This window comes from Oncorhynchus mykiss, chromosome 21, assembly GCF_057628025.1.
Source record: "Oncorhynchus mykiss isolate SJ-2025 chromosome 21, ASM5762802v1, whole genome shotgun sequence".
In the NCBI taxonomy this organism is placed as follows: Eukaryota; Metazoa; Chordata; class Actinopteri; order Salmoniformes; family Salmonidae; genus Oncorhynchus; species Oncorhynchus mykiss.
Window position 1 is genome coordinate 37,460,001 of NC_143042.1, and position 12,292 is coordinate 37,472,292.

General features: G+C 40.1%; 1 protein-coding gene across 3 annotated transcripts in view; it reads left to right on the top strand.

The window, feature by feature from the left end:
- LOC110500497 (uncharacterized) overlaps window positions 1-2,984 on the top strand; it is a 9,349-nt gene extending 6,365 nt beyond the window's left edge. For all 3 annotated transcript variants that reach the window (XM_021577892.3, XM_090214573.1, XM_090214574.1), the window contains exons 3-6: window positions 852-920; window positions 1,505-1,636; window positions 2,239-2,379; window positions 2,599-2,984. In XM_021577892.3, coding sequence (XP_021433567.1) covers window positions 852-920; window positions 1,505-1,636; window positions 2,239-2,379; window positions 2,599-2,714 — 458 coding nt within the window. In that variant the 3' untranslated portion in view covers window positions 2,715-2,984. The remainder of the gene's footprint in view (window positions 1-851; window positions 921-1,504; window positions 1,637-2,238; window positions 2,380-2,598) is intronic.
- The last annotated feature ends 9,308 nt before the right edge of the window (window positions 2,985-12,292 follow it).

The following is a 12,292-nucleotide window of genomic DNA, read 5'->3' on the forward strand; positions in this document are numbered from 1 at the left end:
AAAAATAAAGAAAAACACTTGAATGAGTAGATGTATCCAAACTTTTGACTGGTACTACATATATATATATACTGTTTTTCATTATTTATTTATTTTGGAACTCAGTCAACTTACTGTTGAGCGTTAGAATAATAGAATACAGTAAGTCTGGCGGCCAGCTATCTAAATTTGTATAACTGACTGAGGTGGAGCCCATTGATCATCAGTTATCATATTAAAAACTGCAAACATTTGCCTCCACCGTATTGCAAAATGTGTAGAATTGCAGGAAATTAAGCTGTAAACTGAAAATATTTCTCTCTGCCCCATGGCAAAATGAGTAGAATAGCAGGAAATGAGCTGTAAACTGAAAATGTTTCTCTCTGCCCCATGGCAAAATGAGTAGAATAGCAGGAAATGAGCTATAAACTGAAAATGTTTCTCTCTGCCCCATGGCAAAATGAGTAGAATTGCATGAAATTAATTGGCATGAATCATGCGCACCGATATGAAAATATAGATATATATATTCAGCCCGGTGATTGAATAACTCTAACGAGGTATGTGTCAAGGTATCTGTCGCTAGGTGTAGCCTACGACTCATATTGATAACCAGGTCGCTTAGGGCCCCCCAAAAGGCTAGGCCCGGCCCTGGATAGAGCGAACAGAATCTAATGTACGGTAGGTATCAAGATCTATAAAAATAGAACTGCACATATACAGTAAACATAGAACCACCGGGAAAAACATTACTATTACAATGTATTAAACTGTTTGGTTTCAGATAACATGGAGTAGTCACTGTATGAGTAAGGCAGTCATTTCAAGTGCATTCATTTCTCAAATATCGTGTGTTTTTTCTATTAAAACAGATAGAATGAGGATATTGCCGCTGGGAAAAACTTGTGCTGGGAGGAGTGCATCAGGAAACACAATCCTTGGTGAGACATTTTCCTTCTGAGTCTAACTTCTCTGTTACACACGTAAAACAGAAATTAAAATGGCAAAGTGCAGCCAGAAGATTCATCCAGGGCTAAGTTAGAGTTCATGACAAAAATTTCAAATGAATAAATGAGCAGTAGGTGAGTGTCAAATTATAATTGTCAGTATAATTGTAAGTGTGTAGAAACAGCTTTGTACGGCCTGCCTGTATGCATATATATATATATATATATACACACCCCCAAAATAAACATTTTCTTACAGACATTACCTGCTACGATTATTATTATTATCGATTATTATTATTGTCTTTCATTAAAAAAAACATATTTCAGTAAATAATTATAATATATATATTATAATTATTTCCTGAAATATATATTTATATATAATTATATATAATATATATTTTTTAATGAAAGACATTTAAATTGTGGGATAAAAATAATCGTAGCAGGTAATGTCTGTAAGAACATGTTTATTTTGGGGGGTAGAGGCCAGGGGGGGCACGTAAACAGCATTTTAAAACGAGCACCCAAGTTGCTAAGTCTGCTCCTGCATTTATATTTGTCTATTTTTATAGTGGAAGGACTGAGACAGGAGAGAATGGCAATCAGCATGGGCCACACAGAGGAGGAGATTAACAATACCAGAGTGCTGCAGCTGAAACAGAATGTTGTCGAGCGAGTGCCAGATAGACCACCAAGGAAGTCAGGTAAGCAGGTAGAACTATATGCAGAATTGAACACACATACTTACTAGGCAATGTCAAGAAATCAATGATGATAGACTCTATTAAAACTACAATTAGAAATGAAATGTAAAATTGCTTAGCAATATAAAAACAACGGCGAGATACCTGAGGAGTTCAGGTAGGCAGGTGGAACTGTAGAATGCAGAGTACAATACACTGGGCAATATCAAGATATCAATGTATGAAAAAATGAAAGGTGACAAATAACGTGCATTTTCAAGTAGTATAAACAGTACAAAGTCAACATAAGCCTGTTAGCATTCCCATAGACTTAACATGGCGGGTTAGCTACTTAGCATTGTGGAACAACATAAAATATTTAGATCCTGACCTAATTTTATGTTCGTAAAAACATCTCAGCACTATTTCTGTCTTTTGTCATTGATATTCTGTGTCCAACAAGATTGACCTTTCAAGCAACAAGTCTCAAAGAAGAAAAAAAATCTACACAAATTCAATATGTTTATGACCATGACTTGCAAATTATACATAAATGCCTTTGAATGTAATTTAGTCTAAACCTTGATTCGTGCATGAATAAAGTTTGTTTTGATCACATTCAGCAACATTCCACGTTAGAGTGAATGGACTGAGAGGGGAGATAATGGAAATCGACGTGGGCCAATCAGAGGAGGAGATGAACAATACCACAGTGCTGCAGCTGAAACAGAAAATTGCCCAGAGACTACCAGGCTGGGACATAGGTAGGCAGGTTGAACTCTACAGTACAGAATTAGAACAAACATACTGGGCAATGTACATAATGATATTTATGTAATTTGATGGTTTATCACTAGCGAAACAAGGGAACTCCCAACATATTGAGTAACATTGTGATAAACAATTCATCATAACATTTACAGTAATGTGTGTACCACCTTATTAACGACAACTGTACGCTGAACTCTCACCTCTTTATGCAGATACCCTGACGATGAGATACACATGCAAGACTCTGGAAGACTCACGCTTGCTCTCCTGTTACGGAATCCAGGACAAGTCTCTCATTAATCTAGTGCTTGATAAATATAGAGAATAGAGCATCTTCACCAGTCACATCATCCCACTACACTACTCTCCAAAAAATGCTGGGTTGTTTGGTTGATCCTGGGTTGCAGGTGCTGGGTTGGGTTGTTTTCTTTAAAAACTGCTGGGTTATTGATGCTGGGTGCTGGATTATTGATGCTGGGTGCTGGATTATTGTAAATCCCATTGTTGGGATACAATAAGGTGGTATACCTCATTATAATATGTAATAATTAATCCAATGTGTAAAATGCTAAATAAAATAAAGGACAATTTGAATTTGCGGTATGTAAGCTTAACATGATCAAATGGGATGACGTTTACTCTCACAGTGTGGCCAATACGATCTAGCTGAATGCCACACCCCTAAAATGCGACACTTTTTGAAAATGACCTTACATTCAAAATGACCCAGCTGCTTTGTCAACCCAGCATGAGAGTTAAAAATATCCAACTGATGGTTAAATGAACCCTTGTTTGGGTAATCCAAGACACCCAATTTGTTAGATAAGCCGCGCAACCCAACTGGGTGTGATTTGTCCTTAATTTCTACCCAGCGCTGGGTTTCCAAATAACCCAAATTGTGTTGTTTTTAACACCAATTTAATGGTTCTCAAACTGGTCCGTGCTTAGCCAGCTCGTCGGGCTTCCACACCCTAGCTGGCTCGAGAGGTTTCCTTGCCCTGGTTGGCTCGGAAGGCGCCCATCCCACGTCGGGCTGCCCTGCATTAAGCACTCATGCCACCATCATTTACGTACACCTGCCTTCCCTCGTCTTTAGTAATATTTGATATATCCTTCACTTGGTCTTTACTATGGTCTGCTCTTAATGTTTATCCCTGTGGAGTGTAACAAAACTTTATACTGATGTAAATACTTGTGATTCAGGTACCTACTGTTTCAAAGAAGTCACATGATTTAACAGAGGGGGAAATTCAACTTCAGAGCCACTTTCTCTCCTCAGTACAGACAGACTGTGGCTGCTGTCCTGGGGGTCACTGCTGATGTGTGTCTCCTGGCTGCCCTGATGGTCTCCTACAGGGCAAACTTTTTATCCAGATCAAAATGATCCCGTGTTGTCTCAATCCTGTTTCTCCATTCAAATTTGTTCCTCAATCTAAGACAGAAAATATTCTGACCAAATGTCTTGGGATCATACAGTACAACATGAACTTTGTAGCTTAGCGTTAGAAAGTTATAAAATATTTAAGTGTCACTGCAATGATACAATAATTGACAATACAAAATACAGATTTTAAAAACCACATTGTTGACCACTAAAATAGAATTTGAGAGGAAATAGCACATGATGTGATATGTTAGAGATTTGTTTCCATTTTGTCTTAAAACGACATCCAAAAATGAGGGACCACATTTAACACAACACAGGGTCATTTTGATCTGGATTTAAAAACCTGGGCCAATGAGGTACCGCTCATCCAGAGTCAGGGTGCATGCTGCCCCTGAGGACCCCAGTGTTTTGCAGTTGCACTCAAGCCTATGTGATTCAAAATAATACTGATCGAAACTAGGTGTCCATAATGGCATAGCCTTTAATGATTTAATACAGCAGGAAATTGACTGTTCATTAGGTTGAACTGAGAAATGCACATCGGATTTTAGCAAAGCTCAGGTTTTCTATGATCGTTCCCTTGATTTGTTTTTCATGAGATTTCATTTTCTCAGCCATTATGATCTGACATGCCTTTTGTAATATTTTACCTTATTAATATTCTTCTCTTGATATTTATTATATTTGACCCTGGAGGATAAGACCTTAACTTTTGCTGCATTCATGACGTGTCGGAATTAGGAAACTCAAACATTTCTGTTTTGAAAACTCCTTGTAGGAAGATGTGTCGCATTCAAGACAACTCGGAACTCGAATACTCTAACATTTCGGACTTGAAAACTCGTTGTAGAAATCTAAGATCCAAGTTTCCCACTTAGAAAATATAAAAATCAACCAATAAGAAGCTCTACGCAAACAACTTAGGCAAATTCGAACTCAGAGGTTCCGAGTTTCCAAGTTGTCTTGAATGTGGCAATAATACATGAGTTGCCCACTTGGGAAGTATCAGAATCAACCAATAGGAAGCTATACGCAAATAACTTACACATTAATTTGAACTTGTCATGAATGCAGCATTAAATAATTATCTAATCAGGTACCTAGTGTTTGCAAGAAGTCACACAATCTAACACAGGCCCGCAGTGACCTGCAGTTACACCTTCCCCATGGGCAAAAATCTGATTTCAACTTTGGAGGGGACAATTACATGACATTTTCTCAAGAGCAATTCCTGAGGGGGACACCAAAAGTAGTGCTGCAACACATAGTCTACTTTGTAATACGTTAAATGTATATTATGGAACCATAATCACTACTACTGGATAATTGATAGGTACAGTAGTTAACTGAAGGGTTGTCCCAACTTGTTCAAATGTTTAAAAATTATAATACTGCTACTAATAATAGTTATAGCAGAGTTCCTTATCAGTCCAGTATGTATGCAGGTATTTGTACTTACAACCAGCAATACCAACAAAGGCCAGTAGGTGGCAATGGTACTGTACACTGTATGGGCTCAGTTTTCATAAATACAATGAACACGGTGTGATCTCGTCTAAAATTATCTCCATTGAGAACCATCACAAAGTTGGTCTCCGTATTGAATTGACCTTTTAATTGAACCTTTTCTGATACATTTATATAGTCATTAAATATGTGCCACTGGCCTGAGTCTACTACAACATCTTTACAAGAACAAAAAGCTCAAAATAAGTACAGTTCTAAAAGCAAAATAACTACTTCAATGAAAAACCCAAATAAATCAACCAAAATATCCTTCAGTTAGTTTCTCAACTCTTCAAACAGCAGCTATGAACAAGCATGTCACACAAAGTATGCAATTACATTATGTACATTACAGACAACTACGCCGTTCAATCTCTCTTGGCCCATGCTAGCCTGTAGGCAAGTCTTTAACCTGCAGAGTGCACTGAAACTCCTGTCAGCCTCACATGAAGACACTGGCACCACAAACAAAATTCTGATCAGCACCTCAACTTGGTCAACCAACCCCCGCACCTCCACTGGAAGCCTCCTGAGGACCTCTGCTGCCTCTCCACTGCTGCTACAGGGGTATTTGTTGTGAAAGAGAGGGATCTGCACTGAAAGAGAATCTATGTTCAGCTCTGGGTACTGATCTAGAGACTCATCCAACCCCCCTGTTAGAAGCACTCTTTCCAACTTTTGCAGAATGTTTAGACTGTCCTGGTCAAAACTGTCGCCAAACTGAACCTCCACACCATCCAACACTTAAAAAATGTCTGCCCTATAGTGATCCACTGCTTTGCCAGCAAATCGTCTTGAGTGGGTCTCAATGGATTCAATAGAGTCAATCAATGCTGTTGCTTTCTCATGCAGTGCAAGGTAGCTTTCGTCATTTCTCGTGCCCCTAAGAGATGACCGCACACACTCGACTGCAGCCTGCATACCAGAGACAGTCTGAGTTGTCTTCTGCAGTGAAATGTTTACACATTCAAGCTCTCCAAGAACAGCAGTGGCAAGTGTGAGGCCCAACACAGTCTTACCTTTGCTGAAGTGCTCGAATAAGCCACTGGCAGTTGAAGCTGTCTTGGATGCAGTTTTTGCCATCTCCTCTAGGCTGCTTAGTACCCGCTCATACTGCCCTAACACAGCTCTAATAGCAGTATTCTGCACAGTCCACCTTGTTGCACATAGGGGTTTCAGGGTGGTCAGATTTGTATCTTTGAACGTGGCAATTGATTCAAACATGCTCTTAAACTTCCCTGACTGGCCATAGAGGACACCTAACTGATGGACCCAGGAAAGGGAATCCCGGATCAGTGGGGAGGCTGAGCAGCCAGCCTGTGTAATCAGATTTACACAGTGTGCTCCACAATGCACATAGAGGGCAAATGGCTGCTGCCTCCTCACAATTGGCTGTGCACCTGTGTATTTTCCTGCCATGTTTGAGGCACCATCGTAACTCTGCCCACATAAGCCAGACTTGGGCAAATTGAACCTCAACAACACATCAGTTGCCACTTTCGCAATGCCCTCTCCTGTTGTCTCCGACACCCTGTTTAGCCCAATAAACTCCTCGTGAGGGACAAGGTCATGGTCAACATAACGCAGACAGACACTCTCCTGTTCCGCACCATAGACATCTTGAGTACAATCAACAATTACTGAAAATTGTACAATCGGAAGAGACCTAATCTCAGCTGCAATGCCTCGAATGACTGTATTGGCCATGATGTTTAGAATTTCATTCTGTGCTTTGGGGCCTGTGTACATTGTGGTACGCTGTTAACCACTTCAGTAAAATGGGATCATCCTCTTCTGCCCTAAGTTTCAAAAGCTGGTACACATTCCGACTGTCATCCTTGTGGCCTCTAAAGGCTTGTCCCTGTCAAAATACATGCCGCACGGAACTAACCATTTTCATCAAGCAATTCCGTTTCTGTGGTGTTTGCTATAATCTTTGCTATCTGGTTAAATAAAGGTTAAAAACATTTTTAAAAGTTCCCTAGCGACAATTTAGCTTTTCCAACGAGACCATTAAATATATTTAAGACAATGGTAGAAGAGCGTGTAGTTCTGTCCAGTTTGGACTTCAGTTTATCGCTAACCTTATCACAGGGACTTTGAAGCACTACAGCTGCAAACGAAGCGGTCTTCTGGTCAGGCTCCGGAGACGGGCACATCGCGCACCGCTCCCTAGCATACTACTCGCCAATGTCCAGTCTCTTGACAACAAGGTTGATGAAATCCGAGCAAGGGTAGCCTTCCTGAGAGACATCAGAAATTGTAACGTTCTTTGCTTCAACGGAAACATGGCTCACTCGAGAGACGCTATCGGAGTCGGTGCAGCCAGCTGGTTTCTTCATGCATCGCGCCGACAGAAACAAGCATCTTTCTGATAAGAAGAGGGGTGGGTGGGGGGGGGGTATGCCTTATGATTAATGAGACGTGGTGTGATCATAACAACATACAGGAACTCAAGTCCTTCTGTTCACCTGACTTAGAATTCCTCACAATCACATGTCGACCGCATTATCTACCAAGAGAGTTCTCTTCGATTATAATCACACCCGTATACATTCCCCCCCAAGCAGACACATCGATGGCCCTGAACAAACTTTATTTGACTCTATGTCACGTCCTGACCTTAGTTCCTTTTTTATGTCTGTTTTAGTTTGGTCAGGGCGTGAGTTGGGGTGGGCATTCTATGTTTTTGTTCTATGTTTTTCTGTGTTTGGCCTGGTATGGTTCCCAATCAGAGGCAGCTGTCTATCATTGTCTCTGATTGAGAACCATACTTAGGTAGCCTGTTCCCACCTGGTGTTTGTGGGTAGTTATTTTCTGTTTAGTGTATGTTGCACCTGACGGAGCTGTTTCGGTTGTGCCTATTGTTACTTTGTATTTAGTGTTCATTTAAAAAATCGTTACACTCTATGCAAACTGGAAACCACATATCCTGAGGCTGCATTCATTGTAGCTGGGGATTTTAACAAGGCTTATCTGAAAACAAGACTCCCTGAATTCTATCAGCATATCGATTGTGTAACCAGGGCTGGTAAAACCCTGGATCATTGTTATTCTAACTTCTGCTACGCATATAAGGCCCTCCCCCACCATCCTTTCGGAAGGCTGACCACGACTCCATTTTGTTGCTTCCAGCCTACAGACAGAAACTAAAACAGGAAGCTCCCGCGCTCAGGTCTGTTCAACGCTGGTCCGACCAATCTGATTCCATTCTTCAAGACTGCTTCGATCACGTGGATTGGGATATGTTTCGCATTGCGTCCAACAACAACATTGACGAATACGCTGATTCGGTGAGTGAGTTCATTAGAAAATGCATTGGCGATGTCGTACCCATAGCAACTATTAAAACATTCCCAAACCGTGGATTGATGGAAACATTCGCGCGAACCACTGCTTTTAACCAGGGCAAGGTTATGCCCAGGAATCCACTGGAAAGAGCGGTCACGACAACACAGACAAAAATTCAAAATTATATCCATAATGTCCACAGAAACATGTGAAACGTTTTTATAATCAATCCTCGGGGTCTTTTTCAAATATCTATTAGAGAATATATCAACTGGGACAGTTGGCTTTTCACTAGGACCAGGAGTAACAATGTCCGCCTTTCTCTTTTGCGCACAACTCACTCTGAGAGCCCCCACCTATCCACTTACGCAATGTGGTCGTTCACGCTCATTCTTCAAAATAAAAGCCTGAAACTATGTCTAAAGGCTGTTGACACCTTAGGGAAGCCATACAAAAATAATCTGGTTAATATCCCTTTAAATGGGCAATAGGGATGCATAAGAACAGAGAGATTTAAAAAACAGGGGCACTTCCTGATTGGATTTTCCTTAGGTTTTAGCCTGCAATATCAGTTCTGTTTAACTCTCAGACAGAATTTTGACAGTTTTGGAAACTTTAGAGTGTTTTCTATCCCAATCTGTCAATTATATGCATATTCTAGCATCTGGTCCTGAGAAATAGGCCGTTTACTTTCCAAACATAAAAATAGTGCCCCCCTAGCTTCAAGAGGTTTTAAAGTGAAGGCTATTTATCCATTGAGCAGTAGCCATTGTTTTTATTCATACTGTTTGTAAGCAATAGCTTCTGCTCTTTTAGGTTCTATTTGATCCTCTTATTATATCAAAACCTCTCAGACTAGAAACTATGATTAGAAACTATGAACAACTATGAAGCCATGTATGTGTGTGTGAGTAATGATCTATTATTTAATTGGGTAATATTACTCTCTCTCTACTACCTCTCTCAGTGTATACCAGCGTAACAAATATTTAACAACGTTTCAATGTTTTGCAACAGTTATGAAAGACAATTTTTAGGAAATGATTAATATAATGTGTTACATAGTGTGCATCTGTGATAACTTGAAGTAATACATCTCTCTCTCTCTCGCTCTCTCTCTCTCTCTCTCTCTCTCTCTCTCTCTCTCTCTCTCTATGAAAAAGACATGACACTGAGTCCTGGGTGTTGAACTTTTGCCCACTCTATAGCCACCCGAGTGATTATCTGACCCTGATGGTCATCTACGAACGTTGAAACATCTTGAATAACAATAAGGTGCACATGTACCCTTAAATATCCACTCAGCGCAGCCCTCAGAGCATGGTTCCTCTCTCGTTTTAATCCTAGGTTTATGACTTCTAGGGAGTGTTTCCTAGATGCTGTGCTTTGACGTATGCATTAATGGGTCTTACATTTTTAGACTGGGTATCTGTAAAACACTTTGTGACAACTGCTGATGCAAAAAGGGGTTTTAAGAAGTACATTTGGTCTATTTCCCTTCCCTCTCAAAATATACTTTTGGATTATTAACATTTACATTTAAAATATGAAAAAGGAATGCTAAAATAGCCAATGTATCACCATGTCATATACAGTTGAATTCAGAAGTTTACATACAGCTTAGCCAAATACGTTTAAACTCAGTTTTTATGTACAATTCCTGACATTTAATTCTAGTAAAAAGTCCCTGTTTTAGGTCAGTTAAGATCATCACTTTATTTTAAGGATGCGAAATGTCAGAATAATAGTAGAGAGAATGACTTATTCCAGATTTTATTTTTTATTTTTTTTATTTTACCTTTATTTAACCAGGCAAGTCAGTTAAGAACAAATTCTTATTTTCAATGACGGCCTGGGAACAGTGGGTTAACTGCCTGTTCAGGGGCAGAACGACAGATTTGTACCTTGTCAGCTCGGGGGTTTGAACTCGCAACCTTCCGGTTACTAGTTCAACGCTCTAACCACTAGGCTACCCTGCCGCCCCAGACTTTAATTTCTTTCATCACATTCCCAGTGGGTCATAAGTTTACATACACTCAATTAGTATTTGGTAGCATTGCCTTTAAATTGTTAAACTTGGGTCAAACGTTTCTGGTAGCCTTCCACAAGCTTCCCACAATAAATTGGGTGAATTTTGGCCCATTCCTCCTGACAGAGCTGGTGTAACTGAGTCAGAATTGTAGGCCTCCTTGCTCGCACATGCTTTTTCAGACCTGGCCACATATTTCTATAGGATTGAGGTCAGGGCTTTATGATGGCCACTCCAATACCTTGGCTTTGTTCTCTTTAAGCCATTTTGCCACAACTTTGGAAGTATGCTTGGGGTCATTGTTCATTTGGAAGACCCATTTGCGACCAAGCTTTAACTGATGTTTTGAGATGTTGCTTCAATATATCCACATAATTTTCCGTCCTCATTATGCCATCTATTATGTGAAGTGCACCAGTCCCTCCTGCAGCAAAGCACCCGCACAACATGATGCTGCCACCCCCGTGCTTCACGGTTGGGATGGTGTTCTTCAGCTTGCAAGCCTCCCCCTTTTTCCTCCAAACATAACGATGGTCATTATGGCCAAACTGTTCTATTTTTGTTTCATCAGACCAGAGGACATTTCTCCAAAAAGTACGATCTTTGTCCCCATGTGCAGTTGCAAACCATAGTCTGGCATTTTTATGGCGGTTTTGGAGCAGTAGCTTCTATATAGGACTTGTTTTACTGTGGACATAGATACTGTTGTACCTGTTTCCTCCAGCATCTTCACAAGGTCATTTGCTGTTGTTCTGGGATTGATATGCACTTTTTGCACCAAAGTAGGTTCATCTCTAGGAGACAGAACACGTCTCCTTCCTGAGCGGTATGACGGCTGCGTGGTCCCATGGTGTTTATACTTGCATACTATTGGTTGTACAGATGAACGTGGTACCTTCAGGCGTTTGGAAATTTCTCCCAAGGTTGAACCAGACTTGTGGAGGTCTACAATTTTCTGAGGTCTTGGCTGATTTCTTTTGATTTTCCCATGATGTCAAGCAAAGAGGCACTGAGTTTGAAGGTAGGCCTTGAAATACATCCACAGATACACCTCCAATTGACTCAAATTATGTCAATTAGCCTATCAGAAGCTTCTAAAGCCGTGACATCATTTTCTGGAGTTTACAAGCAGGTTTAAAGGCACAGTCAACTTAGTGTAGGTAAACTTCTGACCCATTGGAATTGTGCTACAGTGAATTATAAGTGAAATAGTCTGTCTGTAAACAGTTGTTTCAAAAAATGACTTGTGTCATGCACAAAGTAGATGTCCTAACCGACTAGCCCAAACTATAGTTTGTTATCAAGAAATTTGTGGAGTTGTTGAAAAACAAGTTTTAATGACTCCAACCTAAGTGTATGTAAACTTCCCACTTCAACTGTACATCATAACACGAGGGGGGTCTAAATTGCTGTTCAAATGTTGCACATAACATTTTTTAGTACCTAGATATTGTGTTATATGTTAAAATGTCTAATAAACAACTACATTGTATACATTATTAATATTGTTTTGTCAGAAATATATAAATATAATAATAATGAAGTTTACCTGCACCTGTATGCAGACGATACAGTTGTGTACTCTATCGTCCGCCCTGCTGGTCATGCTCTATCTGAACTACAGCATGCTTCCATTGTCACGTTCTGACCTTAGTTCCTTTGATTTGTCTTTGTTTTAGTATGGTCAGGGCGT